At 40.5% G+C, this 25,697-nt stretch overlaps 1 protein-coding gene across 1 annotated transcript in view; it reads right to left on the reverse strand.

The window, feature by feature from the left end:
- The window catches only part of PON2 (paraoxonase 2), a 28,809-nt gene extending 7,650 nt beyond the window's left edge, over positions 1–21,159 (reverse strand). Inside the window, exons 1-3 of the mRNA XM_047849816.1 lie at positions 21,010–21,159; positions 10,991–11,061; positions 4,711–4,766 (exon numbers count right to left, since the gene is read on the reverse strand). Coding sequence (XP_047705772.1) covers positions 4,711–4,766; positions 10,991–11,061; positions 21,010–21,083 — 201 coding nt within the window. The 5' untranslated portion in view covers positions 21,084–21,159. The remainder of the gene's footprint in view (positions 1–4,710; positions 4,767–10,990; positions 11,062–21,009) is intronic.
- Positions 21,160–25,697: the final 4,538 nt, after the last annotated feature.

Raw genomic sequence — 25,697 nt, forward strand, 5'->3', positions numbered from 1 at the left:
AGGAATTGGGGGCTGGTGAGCTGCAAGACGAACAAGAAATGATTTTTCTGAGTTGAGGCACAAGACCAGGGGTATAGTCTCTTAAGTGGGTAACCACAAAGTTGGTGGCCCGGAAGATACCAGGCAGAGTTGAGGATGGGAGAAGTGAAAGTTTACATATGGACTGAAGTCTTGGTGAATGGCTGCAGTCAAGACTCCCCTCCTTGTCTCACACCCCAGATCCAATCTGTCAGGAAATCCTGTTGACTTTACCTTGAAAATATATCCCTTCATAAAGATGTGAACATTCCTCCTGACCCTTTCCGTGACTGCTTTGGCCCAAACCACCACCGCAATTGTGGCAACAGTCTCACAACTGCCCTTTCTGCTTTTTTCTGGCTTTTCCCTATGGAAGACTGGTCTCCCATCAGCATCCAAATTATGCCGAGGATGTCATGCCTCTGACCAAAACTCCATCTCACTCAGATTAAAAAGTGGACGTTCTTATGATTTACTAAAGACCCTGTATGATCTGCCCTGCTCACCCTCCTACACCTTCCTCGACCGCAAACACTCTAGGTCTCTGCTCCCATCTCCTATTGGCCACACTGGCTTCCCTGATGGTCTTTGAACAAACCAGGCACATTCTCGCCTCAGGGCCTTTATATCCATTGCTCCCTCTGCCTAGGAACGCTACCCCCCACCCCCCACCAGATACCTAAGGCTCCTAGATCCTTTATCTCTGTTGTCAAAGGTCACTTATTGCCATTTGACATAGATACATTTTTACACGTACATAAATGGCAGCCTGACCACACCCTCAGCATGGCTGTCCCTCTCCACTGCCCCACCTTCCTTTATTTCTTGTAAAAGTACTACTACATCTGACACATATTCATTCTCTCCCCATTGGAACATGAGCCAGGACTTTGCCTCCTTTGTTTGCTGCTAGATCCCAGGGCCTGGAGCAGTGCCCGGCAGGTAGTTTGTCCTTTTCCCACTGATTGCAACTATCGCCTTTATCGTGTACTAGACCCCTGTTTATATATTGATCTGTTTGGGGACTCATGCCTATTCCTGTACCAATATACCACTTTTTAATCTCTATAGCTTTGTTTATAACATACATATATACATGAATATATATATATATATATATGTATATATATATATATATAGCTCATTTATTTTCCTGTATAAAATTTGAAAATTAAGTTGCTATTCTGAATGGAACATTATTTTTATTTTTATGACTATTGCATTTTCTTTTTGTTTTTTCCTAGTGCATGAGAAGGCGAGGAGTTTTACATGTTCATTCTGAATAGTCTGATCCAACCATTTCCTTGAACTCTCTCTCCCCTTAGGTCAAACAGTCTGTTAGTTGAATCTCTTGGATTGTTTAAAAAGCAGGTAATGACAATGTCTGAAAATTATGGCAGTTTTGACTTTTTTTTCTACTTCCTATTTTTATCTTGTTTTATTGGGTTATTAAGAATTCTAGTAGAGGGGTGCCTGGGTGGCTCAGTCAGTTAAAGCATCTGCTCTTGATTTCAGCTGAGGTCATGATCTCACAGTTTGTGAGTTCAAGCCCCGTGGGCTCTGCACTGACAGCACAGAACCTGCTTGGGATTCTCTCTCTCTGCTTCTACCTCACTTATGCATGCTCTCTTTCCAGGTAAGCAAATAAACTTAAAAAAAATTGTTTCAAATTAAAAAAAATAATAAAAAGAGCTCTAGTAGATTACTGATGGTCACAGTATTTGGGGGCGCTGTGTCCCTTTTTTAAACATTTATGGGAAGGTAGCACCAGTGGTAATGTTACACCACTGAGAATGATGTTTGCTGTAGGTTTCAGAGAAATTACCTTCTATGTCTAGTTTTCTGGGATCCTTCAAGCAGGAATGAACTGTTGCATTTTTATTCAGTGTTTTCTGGGGACCCACTGAAATGACCTAGGTCTTTTCTCTTTCAAATCTTTTCAGTCATATTTTATGCAAGTTTAAAAGAGTGTACAAAAATGAAGTCTCACTTTGTGTACAAAATTGAACATAACAGGAATTCTCCCCAATTAAAAAAAAATCTATCAAAATGCTCTAACTTCAAGGCTGGCAGGCTCAGCGAGCAGAAAACCGGAATTGTACTATTGCTACATGGGAGTGCCACTTCTATTTTGGAGCACTGTCCCATAAACAAGAGCATGATTTCAATGCACAGAAAGCAGGGATGGTGATAACTATTCATGATTATTTTAATATTGCCCATCACATAAATCTGTTTTTTTCCTCTTTTTAAAAGTTTTACTTATTTTTACTTGCAGCAAAATTATGTACCAAAATTGATCACCTTCACCACTTTAAGTGTAGAGTTCAGTAATGTTAAGTGCATTCACATTGTCATTTAAATCTTTTTTGTATTCTATTCTGTGTCGTACAATTCTTCAGTAAGGGTGATGTGGGGCTGGAGGTAACCCTCAAACCCACAGCTGTGCAAAGTGTGGAACAGGATGGGTTACATGGGCTAACATGCTTGGAGGAAGAACAAACAGCTGCCATGAGGTACACATTACTCGTTACTCATTTAGAAATAAGTGCATTCTGGGAAATAGTAGAGACAATGCTGAGTAATATAAAAAACAGCAGTAAAGTGGGATTATTTCTAAATTTGAAAAAAAGAAAAGACAGTCATATCACCAAGGAAGGACAAAAAAGCTGAAGAAATTCTGTTGACATGCCTACAAGATCATTATGACTATTCTAAGCCCCTTAGTGAAAATGGCTATAGATTTATGTGCTCGGAGACCTCACTCCTCCTAATTCAGATTTATTCCTATGGGGGCTGAGATCTTGAAACAGGTGAGTTCTGGATTATACAAATCTCTGAGAACACGTCCTTTGCAAAACAAAAAACAAAAAACAAAAAACCAACACCAACAACAAACACACAAAAAAACAAAAACCAAAAAGAAACACATACACACACACACACACACACACACACACACCTCAGCAAGTGCTTTCTACTTTCCTCAGGATTTTTGCGCCTGTAGTTATGAATAATTTTGATGAGGAATCCCAGTGTTTTCTCCTAAGCCTATAGACATGTGCAAGCATGTGCTTCGAAACAAACAACCCAGAGACCTACTAGAAATATCATTTTACTCATTCTGTGTAGGTAATTAAATAAAACTTGTCTTTTGAAACTGTATTTTTAAAATTTCATATAAATATTAGTGTGTCTGCCAAAGCCTACAATGTTTCTTTTTTCCCTCAGTGGTAACAACCAACTGTTCAGTCTTTCACCTAAAAACTATCAGGAACCTGAAGAGTGTTCTAACCCTCATTCTCCTCTAAGCCAAGTTCTCTCAGCTTTCCCATACCTCTCACAACTGTTTTATTAGTGCTGTGACTCTTCAAAAGTTCCTCTATGGTTTCCACATCTGAGTCTCAGAGCCTGAAAATGATGGATGCTGAGAGGGAACAGAATCATTACAGGCTGCCTTCAAATTCTGATACGTCTTGGGGCACCTGGGTGGCTCAGTCGGTTAAGCATCTGACTTCAGCTCAGGTCATGATCTCGCACTTTGTGGGTTCAAGCCCCACATCGGGCTCTGTGCTGACAGTTCAGAGACTGGAGCCTACTTGGGATTCTGTGTCTCCCTCTCTCTCTGCCCCTCCTCTGCTTGAACTCTGTCTCTCTCTCTTTCTCTCCCTCTCAAAAATAAACATTAAAAAAAATTGTTTTTAATCTGGTACATCTTTCTCAAGAAAAACCAAACCCACAAAAATGCCACAGACAGTCACTGGCACCCAAGCCAGGGAAGAAGGGTGATCAGAACTTCCTCATCTCCCACTTACAAAGTTTTCCAGTTAGAGGCTACTGGTGAAGGTCAGAACACAGTCAATTTTAAAGACTTTCTACTGTATACCCAGAAACGTGACTATTTTTCATCTTCTAGGAATGAAGGCAAAAGTGAAGGTTATAAATAAACTTAGTTGGTTATTTTTCACTTATGACAGGCTATTCAGTGGGAAAAGGAAAGAAACTAGAAAAAGAAAAAAGCCTTCGTCTGGGAAAGTTGGTATAGTGTTTGAAAATAAACAATAACAGCAAGAGTATAAGCTTAAAATGGAGGATCAAATGGAAAGAAAGAGATGCTTTATTTATTTTATTTATTTATTTATTTTTAATGTTTATTTATTTTTGAGAGAGAGAGACAGAGCGCGAGCAGGGGAGGGACACAGAGAGAGAGGGAGACACAGAATCCAAAGCAGCTCCAGGCGCTGAGCTGTCAGCACAGAGCCCGACGTGGGGCTGGAACTCACAGACTGTGATATCATGACCTCAGCTGAAGTCAGATGCTTAACTGACTGAGCCACCCAGGCGCCCTGATGGATGCTATACTTAAAAGAACATAATGTAGTATGGAATATCCATAATAATGCCCAAAATATCCTTTTTAATAACAAACTTCTGAAACACAGATTGCATTGGAATATTTTAGTGCAATGCAGTAGGCACGTAAAGAGCAGCTCATCAACTGGCAAAGACTTGTTTATCTCTACGTTTAGATAAGCTTGAAGACATTTTCCCAAACCTCGTTTACATGGTCTTTTTTGTTCAAAACATAGTTTTGAAAGTGAGGAATTAAAAAAACAAGTTCCTGTCCTGTAGGCCTCCTCAAACTCTCTTGTACATCCTCCACTGAGACTGGGGAAAGAAGGAGATACTCACCACACTAAAGAAAGCCAGACCATTGGGAAGTATGTCAATATCATCTGCGCCAGCCTCTGGAAGTCCAAGGAAACAGATACACGTTATGTTCAAATTCCATTATTTGTTAGATACAGCACAATAGGGACTTTCTTTACTTTACCAGCGCCTGAATTTTTAGGAATAGTTCCAATTTTTTTCTGAGGAAGCACTCTCTTTAATACACATCCATCGAAATCCCTTCCTGCAGTGAACCTCTAACTTTAAATGTTAGATATTTTATGTTTACTCAAATCAAAGTCAAGTAATCACCACACTTCCAGATATAATACAGAAAAAGCTGACATCTGTACACTCTTATGATAAACATCCAGATGTCTGTACAAAAGTAATTGACATCAGGGGAATATTACTTTCAGAGTGAAGGGCTCATAGTCATTTAACCATGCAAATATCCTTGTCCCTTTCTCTGCTCATTCAATCTGAAGCAAACACAGACATTTCTCTCATTAACAGAGATAAAGCACCTGGGATTATATATTCCCTCTTTTAAAAACAACGTCTGCTTGTTCTCATAAGCAAAGAAAGCTTTCCATTTAATCTTTAAATTTAAGCTTTAAACTACAGAAAACAACTAGCAAAAGAAAATTAATGAAAAATACCATGCACCTAAGCCAGCTGAATCTTCTAACGGTTGTCTCTGAGCAGGCTACAATTACTATTGATTGTTTATTGATTGTCTTCAGTGCACTCCACACAGCACAGCAAATAATTAGACATAAGACCTTCCCAGTGGTCTCACTGTGTAAATTCTGCAGACAGATAATAGACCCAAACACAAGAAAAGAGGAATAAAAATGGCTTAGATTAAGCCAAATCATGACACATTCTTTGAGTCCACAAAATCCAATCTTCCCCTTTAAGACCTCTCCAAAGGATTTCTCCAAGATTATTTCTAGGTTGTCAAAAACAAACAGCATCTATACAGCCATTTTGGTTTTGATTCATGAGTTTGCATTTGGTTGGTTGCCTCCAGTGTCGCCTGCTCTATCACAGTGGAGAAAAGCAAAAGAAAATACAAATGCCAAGAACTTCACTTTGTAAAGAAGACTGCAATCATGAATACATGCAATGCCTGCTCCTTGGCAAGAAGATATATGTGTGAGTGTATATATATATATATATATACACACATATATATATATACACATATATACAGTCACACATATATACATATATATGCATACACACACACACATACACATGCTTTAAGCATGGCATGATGGAGGAGTTCTTAGCCTGGTCTGTGGATTCCTAAGGAGCCACAAATGGGTTCCAGAATCTATGAACTGGTTGAAATTGTATGCAATGCAAAATGGCACCTGGATGTATGGCTGAGAAATCCTATGAAAAGGATGAACCTTGGCTTTCAGTAGGTTGAACAAAAGGTCTTTAATAGCCCCAAAAGTTAAGAATCACTAGACTCTAATCCCAGGGTTCTCAACTGGTAATGAGCAGGGACCAGGGGACTCTACGCCACATGTATGTATATGCAAACACAAACATACACACACACTCACATGCACATGTCAGTCCAAGTTTTGCTTTCTAGACCCATTTAGTAGGAAGCCAATTAAATAAAATTTGTTGTGGGGTGCCTGGGTGGCTCAGTTGGATAAGCATCTGACTTCAGCTCAGGTCTCACGGTTTGTGGGTTTGAGCCCCACGTTGGGCTCTGTGCTGACAGCTCAGAGTCTGAAGCCTGCTTTGGATTCTGTGTCTCCTGCTCTCTCTCTCTCTCGCTCTCTCTCTCTCTCCCTGCTCCTCTCTCTCAAAAATAAGTAAACATTAAAAATTTTTTAAAAATAATAAAATAAATAAATAAATAAAATTTGTTGTTCTTGAAAAATTACTTGAAACAATTTAATTTCAACATATACATGCTTATGCACATAGAACAAGAAAGGATATACAGAAAAAATTAACAATGGTTCTTTAGGTGGTAGGATTATGAATGATTTTCATTTCTTCTTTATACTTTTCTTTGTTTAAAATTTTCTACAAATAATAGTATCGTTTTAGTAATCAAGAAAAGACCAATGTTTGTGAAAGGTATTTTCATTTCAACTACATCATAACTTCTTTGTGCAATCCCATCACTTAATTCCAAGAAAAAAAATAGTAAGTCTTATCTGTAGCTTTCTTTAGAATAGTTTCCAGATCTACTCCCTCCATCTTCATTTCTATATCCATTACTACAACAGGATTTTATCATTTCCTATCACCTCTTGGGTGTGATTACTGCAAGCGTAGTCAATACTGGAGAAATTTTTTTCTCCTCTAATTCAGTAATAGCAGTAGTACTAGTACTAATAATAATAGCTACTAGATATTGTGTTTACCAAGGGCTAGACTCCTCACAAGGACTTTACATACATTATTTCACACAATTTCTATATCCCTAGGAAGCAATATTATTATCTCTTTCTTTAGAGTAAAGAATACAGAGCCTTTGAATAGTTAAGCAAATCGTTCAAGGTCACAAACTGGGAAGCTGGGACTCAAGTCTTTTCCTTCTGACTTAAAAGCACACAGAAAAGAAAATACAACGTAGCAGTGAATGAATTTTCTGTCAGAACCATCCCCTGGTTCCTCTCTAAAGACACTTTACTTTGTAAATTTGACTGTGGTCAATTCCACATGTTAGCTTTTTCCCAAAACGTTTTGCTTCCATTCCTCCCACCAAGATCTTCCCCAATCCATATTTGGTACTTTTTGTTAAAACCTCTTTCAAAACCCTCTTGCTCTAGAAAGTCTTCTACTTACTTAGCACATCAGGTTTTGATCTATTTTTTAGTATATCTTTGGTAATTATCTGTGTCAGAGATGGCTAACTGCTCCCCAGTATCCATATTCCCCATCTTCCTTTTCAGCTACAGGCACATGGCAACCCAGCTAAGGACATTTTCTACCCTTTCTTGAGATACTTGTGGCCATTTGCCTAGGTTCAGGTTAACAGGATGCGAGAGTACAATATGTATGCAATATCTGGGTAAAATAAGCTAAAAATAATATCCACATAAATTTTCTTTCTATCCCTTCATGTTGGGAAATGGCAAAAGTTGGAGTTGGAGTCTCCAGTTGGAGACTCAGTTGGAGAAAGCAGCAATATGTTGAAGAGACTTGTATTGCTTCATCAACCTTTGTCCCAGATTAGCCACATGGAGCACAACCATCTAATCACCTAGGCCATTTGCTTATCTTTGGATTGGACTGCCATGTAAAAGGGAATAAATTTCTCTCTCCTCTCCTCTAGGTGTAACTTTATAACACCAAATCAGCCCTTGCCATTCCCAATAGAGTATCCGATATGTAACGTAACTATTTTTCTCCACTTTTTTGGTTCACTGGTGAGGGAGGTATGTGTGTTAGTCACTCTGGGAAAAGATACTATATTGCAAAGAGAATTTGCCAAACGTCTCTGAGTCTTGGGTCCTTATCTATTATATACAGAAGAGAAAAAAGAAAAAAAATCTATTATCTCACAGTAGTGTACATTTTGTTTTCCTTTCATAGTAGACTATAAAGTAAATGATCACAAGGGCTACCAACTTTAATGCTTTTTTTTCTTTTAAATCTCCCCAGCAGCATTTATTGTAAAGGTCTTGATTGCCAAGTGTACAAAACCACTAATTAACTCAAGAGAGACAATCCATTCAAAATTTTCTTTTAGTCCAGGACTCTGAATGCCCGCATTTTCAAAGACATTTAGAAAATGTTTTAAGCTTTTAAGTCTCTATAAATAGACTTAACTAGATTCTGTCATTATAATTTTTTTATTATTTAGATGTTGATATTAGGCCAAATCATGGGTGTGTAAGAGCCTGGTTTCTGTCCGTAAGATACAATCGGAAGGAAAACCAAAAAACAGGATAGTTGAGCTTACTTGGTGCCCCCGCAGAAGGCACACATCTGGTATGGCATGTGATAGGTGATTATTATTTATTAAAACAGAAAGACATGAGATGATATGTATAGAGCACCCAAGAGTTGCGAAGAGTTCATTTCTAGTCACGGTGAATGCAGCACCATAGTGTGTGTGGGTGTGGGTGTTGATGGGGATGGAAGTGTAGGGAAAGTGGTCTTACCTCTTGGAGGGATAGCTGGCTTCAAGTGCGTGGCTACTACTGTTTCCCAAAGTGGAAACTGACAAAGAGAACCTTTCAACCCTTGTTGCCTACCATAAGAAGTTGCTTTTGCCTGTATGGGCATGTATATGCCCAGCACACTGTTATTCCCTATAATCAAAGACCACTGAATAAGTGACAGTTGTTAAAAACATGTAATTACATGCTATTATTAACCACTATGCATCACCAACATAGCATTCAACGAATGTTCATACAGTGTGTGTTAACCACAGAAGCAAAAACAAAAACAAAAAAACAAAAACAAAAAAAAATAGAAAGAAAAAAAGCACAATTCTAATTAGATCTAAAAATGTATCCCAAATGTGCTTCTAATCACTCATCGTCTTCGCTCTGTTGCCTTTTGAAGTGCCTCAGAGGCATTAAACACTTCACAAGAAGGGCCATAGGTGACATATTTCCTCATTCTTTCCAATTCCAGACAGCAGCTCACACACATCACAACATAAAGGTCACAAACACAGACAGACGCCTGTTCAGAATACAAATGTCTTTGGGCTTGTTTTTCTCTGAGGAGCCCTCCATCCCAGTGAGTTGTAACAGCAATACACTTGGCAGTTCATCCTGGAATGTGTCTGGCTGTGCCCTATTGTCTACTCTGGGACTTGAATTCACAGAAGGTGGGCTCCACAGGGCCAAGGGCTGTTTAATAATTTGACAATTATTAACTCAGTAGCAGGAGTAACCTTCGAGATCACTGACTCACCCTCCCAACCTTGTACAACATCCCTCACAGATGCCATCTGGCTTTTGCTTAGTGGCCATTCTGAAGGGGCTCTTCATGAATGCAGCCAGAAGGCAGGATGCAGTTGCTGAGTTTCTTGGGAGTCCAGACAACCTTATTTCTAGAACTGTCTGCATTATCCAGCACAGATCTTGCCCGCGTGGTATTTGATACTGAGTTTGTATCGTCCTGCTAAGTGTGTGGGCAACGGTAAGGGCAACAAAGAGGAGAAGCCCCAGGAGCAAGAAGTCACGGAGTCCAGGCAAGGGAGATAGAACTAAGAAGGTGGACTAAAGCAACAAAGGAAAATAGGACACAGGGCACATAAAAAACAGATGCGGAAAGGGAAGGCGAATAACACAACTGGAAAGAAACTTTGAAGTACAGAAGGCTGCTCTGAAAACTGATAGGTTTCATGAAAATGAAGCCTTCTTGTGTCTGATCCAGAAAAGGATCACTACTTTGTTTTTGTTCAAAGAGCACTGTGAACTCTGCCTGTAGTGAATGTGGTTATAGATACGAAGTACTTTATTAGCAATGCCAATCCAGGGCAATTTAGCAATGACTATCAAAACTTAAAACACGTCTGCTCCCTGAACAACAATCTCACCGTCAACAAGTCATCCTACAGACATACAAGAGCTACATGTACAATGATGTTCACTGATTTGTTTGTGGTTGCAAAAAACTGCAACCATCCAAATGTGCATCAAGAAGGAAATGATTAAATAAACCACGGTATGTGCAAACAGTAAAAAGAAGGAGGTAGGTCTACATGAGTTGATGTGGAAAGCTGTTCACCTTCCACTGAGAACAAAGCAGGTTGCAGAATATAATCTTATATTAAGATGCCGTTTGTGAAATATGCATGTATTTGTTTGCATTTGAGTTGGAAGTATCAGGAAAGATAAGGAAAACTTTATCTCTGGAGTTATTTCTGTGTGGGGTGGAGATTTTGTTGAGAGATTTTCATTTTCCATTTTGTAACTTCTCTTTTTTCTGACACCTTCACTAGCTGACCTCTAGGCTGACAGAGCACAGATTCCAGGGGCCACACACAGCGAAGAATATAAACTTTATAAAACGTGTTCAGAAAAGTCACTAAACAAGCAAGAAATCAAGCAACAAACATAGGATTACACAAATAATTAACAAATTGCAGGGAGAGTGGGGGACAAAAGAAATACAGGTGCATGAGATTAAAAAAAAAAAAAAAAAAAAAAAAAGACTGACCAAAGAGGTTTTCATTGACTTAATGTGATTTTTCCTCTGATGAACGCTAGTGGTGTGCCAAAACACTGCTAATGAGTTTTTTCGTGTTTTTGGCCAAACAATGTAAGGAGTATAACAAGCATTTTCTCATACTCACCGATTCCTTTAATGAGGTGGCAGTTTGGAAGGTCTACGGATTCTACTTCTCTGGAGGCTTTAAGTCGATTCCTGTTTAAAAAAAAAAAATCTATCTGTTTATGTATTCCTTGCTTTGTTGCAGACAGGGTTTAAAGAGGCTTACAGCAATACATAAAACATAGCATAAATCTAAAGCAGATGAAAGAGAAGACAGAAAAACAAGGGTAGGAACATTAAAGAGCACCAGAAATGAAGTTAAAATAAAAATGCGTATCACAAAGTTGTATGTGTGAATGTGGATCATAAAAGAAAGCCAACAACTCAACAAATAAAACTTGTAATGCAAGTTCCTGTGCAAATATAAACACAGCACCAGGTCACATTCCGCACAGCTCTGGTGTTGTGGGAAGAGCTCCAGATGTGGAGCTAGCAGCCCTGTCTTCCTACCGAGGGCCCGGAGGAGCCGGAAAATGCTCAGACCCTCTGCAAAGTGACACGGTGCCTGACAGGAGGCCAAGAGAAGATGGGTTTTCCAGAGCCAGGCACACAGAAGATACCCTACAAGCAGCTGTCAAGAACTGGGTCGAGGGGATCCCATCCCCGCACAGTGTTCATTAGGTGAGAGCTTCTGAGAACATCAATTACCTCAGCAAAACTACTTGCTGTTGCTGTTTGGCAAAAAATAAAGTGAAGAAATCATGAGAAAATGGCAAACTGTAATGAACGGTCCCCCCTCTACCAGAGAAGGCCACAAAGCAGTTTGGGCAAACAGGTGGGGGAGTTCTTCTTTTGAAGCCACATGCTATATAGGCTTTTTGCCTTCTCTTCGCTCACTCTCTCCCCTTCTCTTTCTGTTCTCTACAGTCACAAATGTTAAGAGTGCTTGCAGGGTGATTGACATTGTCACATATATCACACATTTAAGAGACAACAACGGTAAGTTGCTGCTTGTCCCTCTTCCATTCATACCCTTGACAGCGTCTGACTTCTAGACACCAAATATGGGGAGATCTACCGATCTCAGCAACATGGTAGAAAGTCGAGGCCTACCTAACTCAGGATTACCAACAGGTGGTAGCAACCTTATATTTTGGCAACTCATATCATAAATAGTGTTTCTGATTAAAATGTTCATCAGTCTGTTATTTTGAATCATGTAACTCAAATAGTATCCAAATTTCTTAAAACAATATAGCAATAAGGCTATAAAAATTAAAGTGAATCAAATATAAATAAAGTAGAAAATTAAAATTAAAAGCAACTAAAGTAAACATATAAAATATGTAGGTGTAATGAAAATTAAGCATAAAATACAATGTTAACGCAAAGCAAGACAAAATACAATAAATCTCACATTTACAAGTCCCCGGAGGGATCAAATTTTTCATTTTTTATTTCATTTTATGTTTTTTGAAGTTTATCTATTTTGAGAGACAGAGAGACAGTGAGAGCAAGAATAGGGGAGAGAACAAGGGAGAGAGAGAATCTGTCAGCGCAGAGCCCCAGGAGGGGCTCAATCCTAGGAACCATGCCATTATGACCTGAGCTGAAATCGAGTCAGAAGCCTAACCGACTGAGCCACCAAGGCCCCCTACCCCCGGAGTGATTTAAAGGGAAAATATGTATACTTAGCCTAATGTAGTAGAGTGGCAGTAATACGAGTGATAACGGGAATGCCACTGCTGATAGCCATGGGTGGTAAAAGAAAATCAATAATAAAAACAGTTAAAACTCACTGAGTCGGCCACTGTTCTATGTGATTTACTTGAATGACTTCATTGAATTGCTACAACAATCCTAAGAAGTAGGTACACTTGTCCCTACTTAGGAATGAGGGAAGTGACTCAAGAGGTGAAGCAACTTTGCTGAGGTTTGACACCTGCTGGGAAGAACCTTCCAAGGCAGTGCTCTAACCCACTCTGGTATTTTTGTCAGAAAGGAGGGAAGAGATCTGTGCTTCTGCCTTAGCAGCAAGACTGCATGACCATCAGCAGATTAATCTCTATGGGCATCGGTCTTCTTTATGTGTAAAGCAAGGATGAGGTTAGATGACCTCTCAGGTTCAGTGGACACTGCATGACTCCAGAAACAGAAGGAGATACGTCAGTAGGTCTCAGCTGTGGCTTCATCAACTTTCTGTGTCATGCATTGGCTTGGGTGTCAATTTTATACAACTTACTATTATGTCCCTGTAACTCTACAAAAAGAGGGAGAGGATTATCATCTACCTATTGCCAAGATAAACTATATGGATGAAATACAATTCAGATGTGTTTGAACAATTTAGGTGGGTTATATTTTTACAGACAACTTAGGTCTGCACAAATGACTGATGAGTACACACTGCTAATAGGGTAAACTTCATCAACTAGTTTAGCTGTACAATATCATCTCTAGAAATGCAGACTGCGTACTATTAAAACTGAGTTACACAGGGGGCACCTGGGTGGCTCAGTTGGTTAATTGGTTAAGCGGCTGACTTCAGCTCAGGTCATGATCTCACAGTTCGTGAGTTTGAGCCCCGCGTCGGGCTCTGCGCTGACAGCTCAGAGCCTGGAGCCTGTTTCAGTTTCTGTGCATGTGTCTCTCTGTTCCTCCCCCGCTCTCTCTCTCTCTCAAAAAAAAAAAAAAAAAAAAAAAAAAAAATGAATACACTTTAAATTAAAAAAACAAAACAAAACTGGAGTCACACAAGAGTTGTGCAGAACTTCCGGTTAATCAAATCATTTTTTCTTCTCTTTCCTTTAGAAGAAAAGATAGGCTTTTGTTTCCAACCTTCGTGGCCCATCAAGACTTTCACATCCTTTTTGTAGAATACTGCTAGGCTTTTTACCTGGTAGAACTACCAGTTCCCTACCCATTAGTGAACTTCTGCATTAAGGCTGGTAGGACCTATTAGCCAACAAACCTAAAGCCATTCTCAACCCCTTTCTTCCTTGCTCCTTTCCACTGCAGAGACAGACAAGCCAAATATTTGCTTCCCCAGCCCCCTTTGTATTTAGACGCAATCATATGACCCAGGCTTTGGAGAAAGATATTTTTGTTCCTGATAGAAAATGCAGACACGGGGCGCCTGGGTGGCTCAGTCGGTTAAGCGGCCGACTTCGGCTCAGGTCATGATCTCGCGGTCCATGAGTTCCAGCCCCGCGTCGGGCTCTGTGCTGACCGCTCAGAGCCTGGAGCCTGTTTCAGATTCTGTGTCTCCCTCTCTCTCTGACCCTCCCCCGTTCATGCTCTGTCTCTCTCTGTCTCAAAAATAAATAAACGTTAAAAAAATATTATAAAAAAAAAAAGAAAATGCAGACACAAGATGAGAGCTCATTGGCATCACCCCTTCTCCCTTCTTCATGATATGACCACACGTACAGTGCTTGAGACTATACCAACCATTCAGTATCCTTAACACGACAAGTATGAGGACATAAAGCCAACAGTGAAGGATTGAAGGACAAAACTAGAAGAATCTAATTTTTTTATATGACCACGGGCTTGATGGAAAAGCTATAGAATGACTTACCTACAAAGTTTTCATCATGTGAGAAAAATAAGCCTTTATTTATATATAATTAATTTGATGCATGTTATTTGCAACTGAAAACACTCCTGTTAACCAATTTAAGAAGTCTAGGGAGTATATATATGAGAAAACTACACAAGCCTCTTTGGACTAGGAGATCAGTCAGCTCAAATATATTTATGCCAAATTAAAAATAAATAAATAGGGAAACCTGGGTAGCTCAGTCGGTTAAGCATCTGACTTTGGCTCAAGTCATGATCTCGTGGTCCATGAGTTCGAGCTCCATGTTGGGCTCTGTGCTGACAGCTCAGAGCCTGGACCCTGCTTTGGATTCTGTGTCTCCCTCTTTCTCTGCCCCTCCCCTGCTCGCACTCTGTCTCTCTCTCAAAAATAAACATTAAAAAAATTTTTAAAGTAATATATTTTTAAAAATAATAAATAAATAAGTAAACAAATAAATGGTACAAACACAAATAAGTGACATTTTTGCTACAGCCTATTTGCTCCCTAACACTTTATGTCCACAGCATCCTTGTGACTGAATTAGGTCAGGGATGGCTGTCTGCTGTCATGCAGACATTGTCAATCAATCATAGCACTCTTTCCCTTTAACCCACAGCCAGCCTCAGACATAATATTCTAGGCAACCGCTACTGCTCTAGGCTCCTTCTGCTTTTCTCACTTTCTCACTTCTTTTTCATTAAAATTTTGTTATTTTTCTTTTAGTTACAACTATACGATAGGTGTAGTGCAGCAAAGAATATACACGGTCTTCCTTCAACTGAGCCAGCAGTCATTTCCCAAATGATCCCTAACAGAAACAGGTACATCAAGGTTCTTCAGCAGGGGTCCAGGGACCTTTATGGAGTCGTGGGTAAAATTCAGGGATCCATGAACATAAATGGGAAAAAAATATATATCTTTATTTAAACCTAACTGAAAGTAAGTCTCCTTCAACGATGACTGCAGGCAAGAAGCCACAGAAGTTTCTACCAGCAGTACCTATGTCTCCCTGTCCATAACAGAAATCACAGACATTGTTACATCACATTTCAGTTGCTGTAGATATCTCAAAATACCATTTATACTCACTGCAACTTCAAAATATCTATTGCTACATATTCAACTACCTTTATATCTATTTAAGGCTTTAATTAAGAATCCCATGTTGTTGTATCACTAGATTTTTAAAATAGGCTGGTAACACCATTTAAGTATTTAAATTAAGTATTTAGTATTTAAACATTTAAATAGTATTTAATTTTGTTTTACAGCCCTATGTATTGCATTTTATGCATTTAAAAACATGATGCGGGGCGCCTGGGTGGCGCAGTCGGTTAAGCGTCCGACTTCAGCCAGGTCACGATCTCGCGGTCCGGGAGTTCGAGCCCCGCGTCGGGCTCTGGGCTGATGGCTCAGAGCCTGGAGCCTGTTTCCGATTCTGTGTCTCCCTCTCTCTCTGCCCCTCCCCCGTTCATGCTCTGTCTCTCTCTGTCCCAAAAATAAATAAACGTTGAAAAAAAAATTAAAAAAAATAAATAAATAAAAAATAAAAAAATAAAAACATGATGGACACCAAGGTGTCTTATCGGTTGATGAATGGATAAAGACGTGATAGATGCGATACACACACACACACACACACACTCACACATACACAATGGAACAGTATTCAGCCATACAAAAGAATGAAATCTTGCCATTTGTGATGACCTGGATGGAGCTACAGACAATAATGCTAAGCAAAATAAGTCAGAGAAAGACAAATACCATATGATTTCACTCATGTATGGAATTTAAGGAAAAAAAAATGAGCAAAGGGGAAAACAGAGAAAGAGAGACAAACCAAGAAACAGACTCTTAACTATGGAGAACAAACTGATTGCTACCAGGGGGGAGGTGGGTGTGGAGGGATCGGTGAAATAAGTGATAGGGATGAAGGAAGGCACTTGTGAAAAGCACAGGGTGATATATGGAAGTGTTGAATCACTATATTGTACACCTGAAACTAAAATAACACTGCAGGTTTACCAAATTGAATTAAAATAAAAACTAAAAAAAAAAAAGAGGGGCACCACACACAAAAACTAAAAAATAAAATAAAAGCATAATGTTGAGAAGGAGTCAAGACTTTACCAGACTGCCAAACAGATCTATGGCCCAAAAGTCTAAGAACCCTGCCTGAACATTGTCATTACAGGTAACTTTCAATGAGCACTTACTACGTATTTGGCATTGTTTTAGCACTTTACAAGTACAAGAATGAACTTCATGTTTTCATAGCCCCACTATGGAGTATCCTACAGATTGGGGCATTGAGGCACAGAAAGGTGAAATAAAAAGCCAAGGTCCCAGGTAAATAGTGGAGCTAAGGAATGAATTCAGGCCATCTAGGCCACAGGGCATGAACCCTTAACCAACAGTCATTACCATGAAATCAATTTCTATTTCTTTCACTTAGGAAAACAGCATTAGCCATCCAGAACAGGATGAGATAGGGGCAGTTAATTATTATATTGCCTCATCTTCAGCAAACTAGGAAAACAGTGTTACTACCTGGCATTACTTTGTTCCATATCTCATGGCCTTTGAATTTACAAACCACTGATGGGGCTTTATCTTCTAAGTACAGGCTTAAATATAGACAAACAGGGGCTTTATCTTTTGTATACAGACTTGTAAAACCTCTTGGAATTTTCACCCCTTGAGTCCCCTTAATGCTGGTACTTAGTAACGAAGAATTTGTGATTAGGCATGTTAAGCTGGGAGTAAGTCATTTACTCCAAAGGCAGAAAAGCTAGGAGGCTGTGGGGAAGCAGGGGGCAAATGAGAAGACCTAGTTTGGAGTTTACGTTCAGCACTTATTACCTGTTGAGCTACTAGTTGACTTCCTCCAGCCTCAGTTTTAACACGTATAATATAGGAAAGAAGACATATATGAAGACTGAATGGAGGCATAAATGTAAAAGGAAGTTCTTTCCAAACGTCAGTAAATGTACATTTTGGTTTACTATAAAGAACTTCTGACACAGTGATCAGCACACAGCAGTCACACAATAAATGATAAGGAGGATGGTAGTTTAAAAATAAAACCTGAACTTTCAGAAGAGTTCCAAAGCAGACTGGATAGCTTTTTGGTGCGGCTGTCATAAAATCTATCATGCAACAAGCGGAATATTCAGATGCTTGTTTGGGGATTCCTGCCAACGCATAGGTCTCTGATGTACTCAAGTCTCATGATTCATTCAAGTATGTGTACTTTGCAGCAGGTAGCAACTGGCCCAGGGAAATTTGTGTCTTTCTATTTTCCCCTTTATTGCTCAACTAGGGAGGAGTAGAAAAGTTGGGTGTAATATGCCATCCTCCCCTGGGAACTTTGGCCAGTTACAGTTCAGAAGGAAAGAGACAGCTTTGATTCCATTTATCCATCTGGGACATACTTATCCTAAAAAAAAAAAAAAAAAAAAAAATTATTCACTGTTTATCTGAAATTCAGGTTGAAATTTAAGTGGGCGCCCTGGGGGGAGAGAAAGAACTTGAGTGCCAAAGCGCCATCTCTAAAAATAGAACAATGAAATAGCTGGTACCAGATGAGAGCAAAAAAACAAAAAACAAAAACAAAAGCCTGTTTTTTGAAGGGCCTTTCCTTATGGGGAGGTAGGAACATGCTGCTTTTCTTTTTTTTTTTTTTTTTTTTTTTTTTTAACGTTTATTTATTTTGGGGACAGAGAGAGAGACAGAGCATGAACGGGGGAGGGTCAGAGAGAGAGGGAGGCACAGAATCGGAAACAGGCTCCAGGCTCTGAGCCATCAGCCCAGAGCCCGACGCGGGGCTCGAACTCCCGGACCGCGAGATCGTGACCTGGCTGAAGTCGGACGCTTAACCGACTGCGCCACCCAGGCGCCCCACATGCTGCTTTTCAAAATAGACGCTAAGGGTCTGAAAGGAGAGATGCGATGCATTTGAGCACCCCACCTGTATCTGTCAAGAGCAGGCACAATCACAGGGTTGCCAAATAAAAGACAAGATGCCCAAATTTGAATTTCAAATAAAGAATGATATTTTAGTATAATCATGCCCCAATATTGCATAGGATCCGCTTATCCTACAGAATGGTTCGTCGGTTGTCTAAAACTCAAATTTAACTGGGCATCCTGCGTTATTTTCTAAATCTAGCCACCTATCACATATCCTAACATTCTCACATCAGCCGATTGAGGGCTTCAACTATCCGATGAAGTTACCACCCTGGAAAGTCACTGCTTGGTAAAATTTATTACAGTCAAATCTCTCTAAAGAAAAGATGCATTAAAATGTAAATTACCTGTAAGGTGCATTCTATGTAAATAAGCTTCATTTACTTTTTCTTAGGTTTGCAACTATAACTCATTTAAAGGGACTTAAATTTAAAACTTTAAGATTGGTAAGAAGAAAAACCCATGATTTGGGAAAACTTCAACTTGTGGAACACTGATGGCTTGAAGTTCAGGACAATTTAATGAGCTTGTGAATTTTAGTGGTACTGCCTTTGAAACTGAGAGCTGGACAGAATGTACAAAACCATCCAATTCAAAAATGTCCTGCAGAGCAAGTTGGGCATTTATGTAACATGAAAATTAAGGCCAACATGTCCATTTCCTACCAGTAAGAATTCTTCCGTCACACACTTCCCCCAGCTTGCACCCCTTTATCAGCAGATAAAGCTCCAGCTATAGGTCAGTAGACACAGAAACCCTGGTATCACCTTTGACTTCCTCCCCCTTATCACTGGGGCTCAGGCTTGGGCCCCTGTTCTGTTATTCTCTCCAAACCACTGCAATACCTTAACTAGTTTCCCCATATCTGCTTACTCTCTATTCTACTACTTCTCAATTGTAACTGCATATTAGAATTATAAGGAGAATCTTTTATAATAAACGCTCAGGGCGCCTGGGTGTCTCAGTCAGTGAAGCATCTGCCTTCAGTTCAGGTCGTGATCTCGCAGTTTGTGAGTTGGAGCCCACTTCAGATCTATTTCCTTCTCTCTGCCCCTCCCTCACTCACATGCTCGTGTGCGCTCTCTCTCAAAAATAAATAAATATTAAAAATAATAATAAAATAAAATAAAATAAAATAAAATAAAATAAAATAAAGAACACTCATGCCTCGGCCCCACTCAGACCAACTGAATCAGAATTTTTGGGGGTGCAGCCCAGGCATCAGCCTGCCAGGAGATTCTAACATACAGCCAGGATTGAGAACTGCTCTCCTCCAATCCGTCCTTCCAGCTTTGCCTCTATGTAGCACAACTAACTATGCTTTATAACACAGCAACTGATTATGCTTTATATGGTTTAAACAGATTCCTGTTGAAACGCACACACGCACCAACATCAATAGTTCTCCTTTGCCTATCAAAGCAGGCCCCAATTTTTGAACTCCTAGTTAACCATCTCAAAACCTTTCCTACCCTGGACCCCTTAACTCCCCTCAAGTTGGTCTACTGCTAATCTGCAAACTTCCCCACCCGTTCCCCTTTGTTCATGCTTCGTTTTTCATCTGGGATGGCCTCCTTCATCCCCACGTATGTTTCACCCATCCTTCAAGACCAATTTCAAATAGTCTCTTTCTCCTGAACTCCACCTTCAAGGGCTCCATCTTTCCTCCTTAAGCCTGCAGGGGTTGGTTTGTACCTGTCCTGGACACCCAAATTGATACATTTGTTTTACTTCTCTTCTCCCCTGTAATAGGGTGAACTTCTTAAAGGTGAGGACAGTGCCTGACTCCATTACAGGAGCCCAACACAGCACACCATACAGAATTGGTGCTCAGTATTTCTGGAATCCATCTGCACGAGGCTTATAAAATTTCAGTTGGTAACTTAGAAACTAGGATGTCTACCCATCCGTGATTTTCATTATAATTAAATTGGGACATGCACTAGGCTTGTGCTGTTTGACATTCTGGCTTCAGGGTTCCTCAGTGGAGATAAATAAGGAAGTGATGTAAGACCAGTCGCTGAATATCTCAAATATCTTTGATGCACAGCGCCAAGATTAGAAAGATGAAAAGTTTCTCAAACTTACGCAGGGGAGGGATGGTGCACAACTTTATTAAAGAAGGAGGCTGGTTTGGGCAACAAAGAGAAGCAGCACCAATGACTTGAAAGAAATCTTTATAATGAAAGTTTCAGTGCATGAGTAATAGTTTTGCTTCCAAGTTTAAAGAGCTGGATTTGCCTGGGAGTGCTTGCAAAGCACTCGCTGGGGCTCCTCAACTTCCCAGAAAGTCTCGAGATTCAGCCCAAACTGCGTTGGGTTTTGCTAGAAGCTGGGGTGGGGGTGGAGGTGTTTCACAAGCTGGGTATCTGAGAACAACCCGGAGTTCTCTGCCCGGCAGCTGGAGAATCCCTGCATGGCCTGCGCCCTCTCCCGCAGCCGGCCGCCACCCGGGCCTGGGGACCCGAGCGCGGGCGTAGCTCGGGGAGGCGTCCCACAGCCGGGCCGCGCGCCGGCGCCTCGGTGCGCGAGGGCCCACCTACCTGAGCGCCAGGAGCCTCTCGCCCAGGAGCGCCAGCGCTATCCCCAGCAAGCTCAGAGCCACCAACCTCCCCATGGCTCGGGAGCCGGCGCCGCCAAGCTCTCGCTGGCCGGGGAGCACGGTGGGCGGCGCCCGCCTACCCGCTCCGGCAGCGCTCCGCCCCGGCTCCGCCCTCGGCCCGGCCCTTGGCCTTTGTCACCACCCGCTTCCCCAGAAGCTTTCCCAGGATGCCCCAGTTTAGGTTGAGGGCGTGAAATTTGGAATTCCTTCGCCTCCTATCCCAAACAAACAACCCCAAGGACCTCAGGCAGCCCGCGTTCCTTTCTCATTTTCCTAGTCTTCAAAGACATTCCTTACTCCTTATCCCAGTAGGAAACTTCTGGATAAAGTTTTAAAGATTCTTTTTCATTACAGGAAAAGATACAGAGTCCTGTCTTGTAAATAACCTCATGCTGGAATCACTATTCATTATACCAGGGTGTAGACGGAAGGAAAGAGACATTCTGTTCCTGGTAATCCTTCATCTGGCCCGAGGCCTGCAGACTTGAACACTTTTTGATCTCGGCTCAGTATATGGGAAAACTGTTTTTTGCTTTCTTTTACTTTAAGAGCCATAACATGAAGAAAGAAAGAAAAACAAATGTAAAAGAGAAGCTTATTGGTTCAGATTGAGACAGACCGAGTATGCCTGAACTAAGCTTCCAATGGTTCCCAGGGTTTATTTGCCATCCTGCAGCGTGTAGGCAGAAACCATCACGATTTCCAATCTTCAACAAACATCACTTTCTTAAACAACCTGTAAATAAAAGCAGATGCTAATTTCTCATCTGCCCCTCCCCCCACCAAAACCAAAACTCCTCTCCTTCTGTATGTGTGTTTCCCTGATTCAGTCCTACAGGATATTAGGTTATATTGAATGGTAGGGAGAAAAACACTTGTCTTTTGAAAGAACAGACATGTGTCATGGGTCCCTCTGGCACAGACAAATCTCAATTCAGGAGGAGGCTGAGACCCAACAGGTGCTGGGCCACAAAAGGAACAGTACCCCAGGATTTAGGATGGAGATATTTGCTGTAAAGAACCAGAGCTTTCAAGTTCGGCAGAACCTGCATAATCTCAATCTCAGAAAATCTTGGAGAAACTTTCGATTGATGTTATGAACACGACGAGTGAGTTCCCTGAAACTCAGTCTAATTCCCTCATCACTCTGTGTAAAAGTGCTGTATCTCCATACTCTTCTTCCTGCTGAGTGTTGTGCTGAGTGTCACTGTCGAAAGAGTTTCTGCAGAAGTAGCCCCCATTCTTACCCCATATCCACCTCTAAACTAAGGCTGGGAATCGCTATTTCTCACAGACAGATGGGGAAGAGAGGGATTTTCTGATCTGGAAATCAGAAGTCTATCTTCTCCATTGTAGAAGGATGGAGAAGACCGATTACTAAATGTTGTAGTATGTATCTGTTATTAAATGTTATAGTATAGTTTAGCAATCTTTTGAGATAACAGATCTCTAGGCTACACCAAGAACATAACCCTGGGTTTATGTTATTTCATGAGAAAAGTGACTCTTAAATAACCAAGTTGCCCAATACAAAACAAACTTGTTCTGGAACTTATCTGAATGCTGGCAACTCCTTACACTTGGTCTGAAGCAGTGTTTCTCAAATAATGACATGTAACTAGTTTATAATTCGAAATTTAATGGTTCTTAAGCAAAATTTCAGAAATAATAATACCTTTTATCAATGCTTCTCAAACTATGTGTGGTGAAGGACAGGTTTTTCTTCGCCTTTGTGAAGTACAATGAAAATAATTACTAGAAATGAAGTAAAAACTCAGACACAAAATACAAGCCCAAATCTTTTATTATTTGATTCAACAGACAGAAAATGAGTTTGTCAAATTTCTATAACAGTTTCTAAATGCTTGCTTTCAAATTTTCATATTTATCTCACCATGGACCAAAAACAAAGAGTTCACAGATTGAAAATGGTCTTTGGAGCACACTGTAAGTGGACTGCCTCTCATGATTGTGCTTTTAACTCTTTAAAGTTCTTTGCCTGTGTTATCATGTGTAATGTCCCCGGTAATCTGCGGAATAGGTGGCTCATGATTATTGTCATTTCATACACTATGTGATGGCGAGGTGGTCCCTCCATATTCCTTTTATTTTTCTCCCCATCCTTACCTCTCTTTTAAAAAGGGGGTAGATCTTTTAACACAAAAATATATTGAAGACATGTTATAAAATATAATTATTATAATTATTATCAGTAAAAGAAAGAATTGCTTTGTAGATGGCTTCATTCTATGGCTTCTCAGAGAAAAGTAAAGGAGACCTTTGCCTCCCAAGTCATTTTATTGAGAATCCAATATATTAAAATATAAAGAAATGCAATGACAAAAGTCGTTTATATACATATTTTAATATTTATAGTTAACAAATTATAATTCTTCAATGATTAGGTTGAACAATATGAACTTGTTGTCCTTAGGGATCAAAAACACCCAAATCCAAAATACAAGGTATTTGCTCCAATAATGGAGCTCAAGTTTGAAATGAATGGGTTTATTCAATTGGGTTAAGGTATAGCTAGGACATATGAATAAAAAAATTCTCAGATAATGTTGAAAGTCAATAAGATAGCCTACCTGTCCCCACTAGACACGAGCCTATTTCTACAGAGGGCTGTACAGGACCAGCAGGACCTTGGAGGAAGAGGACAAAGGTGTAGAAAACACTGGGAAAGAAAAGCTGGGGAGACCAGAGACAAAAACTCCCAGTCTCCTTCACAGGCTGACTATGTATGGCCTGAACTCTGCAGAAAAAGGAAAGACATGTTTCCCCCAGTCTAGGAAATATATGCATGTTTCTTATCATCTAACAACGATAATGCCTCCAGTTATCAATGAATGAACCTTGCATGCAACCTCTTTCAGAGTGACAACCAGAGCTATTGTTTACTGAACAGTTCCTATGCCAAACACTTTCTAAACACTGCCTCATTTAATTCCCATTTGAACAACCATTTGAATCAGGTACTATTATTACAGCGGTTAAGAGGTCATAGAGGTTAAGTGTCTTGCCCAAGGTTACACACCTGGAGAATGGCGAAGCCAGAATCCAATGTTAGAAAATTTGTATCAAGACCCCATTTCCACCCTTCATATATCTCTTATTAATTGTCCAATATAAAGATTTCTATACTTCTGCTATTCGTGGCAAGAAGAGAAATGAATGAGCTGGTAGTGAGAGCTGTGGAAAATCATCTCATGCCAATGGACACAAGAGGGTCTTTAAAACAAGGTTGCTTTAAAAAATTTTTTTTTCATGTTTATTTATTTTTGAGAGAGAGAGTTGGAGTACAAGTAGGGGAGGGTCAGAGACAGAGGGAGACACAGAATTTGAAGCAGGCTCCAGGCTCTTGTCAGCACAGAGCCTGACGCGGGGCTTGAACTCACGCACCGCGAGATCATGACCTGAGCCTAGTTGGGCTGCTTAACCGACTGAGCCGCCCAGGCGCCCCAAAACAAGGTTGCTTTTTATACTTTCCTTTGCCTGCTTACATCACTTAACCTTTATTGAGTGTGTTCTGCATCTCTAAGCAATTACTGGGAATTCAAAATAAAGGAGGTCCACATTCCTGTCCTGGTGGTGGTCATAGGGTAGCAAGAGAGAGAGGTACCTGGACATATGCGATGTTGTGTGTCAAGCGCTAAGAACTTCGATCTTACCTTGTAAGTGACGTAAAGCCACTAAAGCCTTTTAAGGAAGGGAGAAACAGCTGTGTTTGGCAAAGGTCACTCTGATGGCTGTGGGAAGGGGAGCTGAAGTGTACTTCCCAAGTCTGCTTGAGAGAAGAGACAGATGTGAACAAGGCAGAGGCAGTGGGGAGGGAGGAGAGGGAGCAGATTTAAGGAATGTCAGAGGTTGAATGCATAGAAAGTGGTGAATGATGAGATGGGAGAAAAGGGAGGGTTGAGGATGACATGTTCCCCAGTTGAACAAGGGAAAATGGGGCTGTGCCAACTGGGACAGGAAGGTTTGAAGAGCACATCTGATGTACTCAAAGTCCTGGTGACAATTGCAGACAATTGGTGCTCAGGGATGAGGTCTTATCTAGACAAGGAGACTTTGGGATCATTAGAAGACAGTACAGCAGACTGAATCAATGTCTGTCAAGAAGGGGAGAGGTTGTAGCCTGAAGTGAAGTGATATAGGTCAAAGTCTTTAAAACGTTTTGGTTGTATAAGTGGCTAGGAGGCAGGTTGCAATGTGAGGAGTGTTACAGAGAATTAGGAGCTGAATTGAACTTCAGGGAATTACCTTAAACTAGGGAAAGCAAAGACTGGCATAGACGTGGCTGTTTGCCTTTTCTCCTGAATCTGGGCATGGTCTTGAAGTTGTTCCTGCCATGGTGTTCTAGGCAGTCACTCCCTAGCCAGGAAAATGAAACCTATTTACTATTCACTTATAGGGACTGGGAACCATGTGAAAGATGGAGGTAGAAGTGGTTTGGAAAGAAATCTCCAAAGTTATTTGTGCTTGGGTAAGATGGCTCCTCTCCTGGCTTCTATACCCCCACTGGTAGGAGTAACAAGAGAGCCTTGAAACATGCTTCTGTCAAGACCTCTCTCTTTTTCAACACTCATGCCTTACCTTCAATATCTATGTAATCTCATTAGGCCT

The sequence above is a fragment of the Prionailurus viverrinus genome, chromosome A2 (genome assembly GCF_022837055.1).
Source record: "Prionailurus viverrinus isolate Anna chromosome A2, UM_Priviv_1.0, whole genome shotgun sequence".
NCBI classification, from domain to species: domain Eukaryota; kingdom Metazoa; phylum Chordata; class Mammalia; order Carnivora; family Felidae; genus Prionailurus; species Prionailurus viverrinus.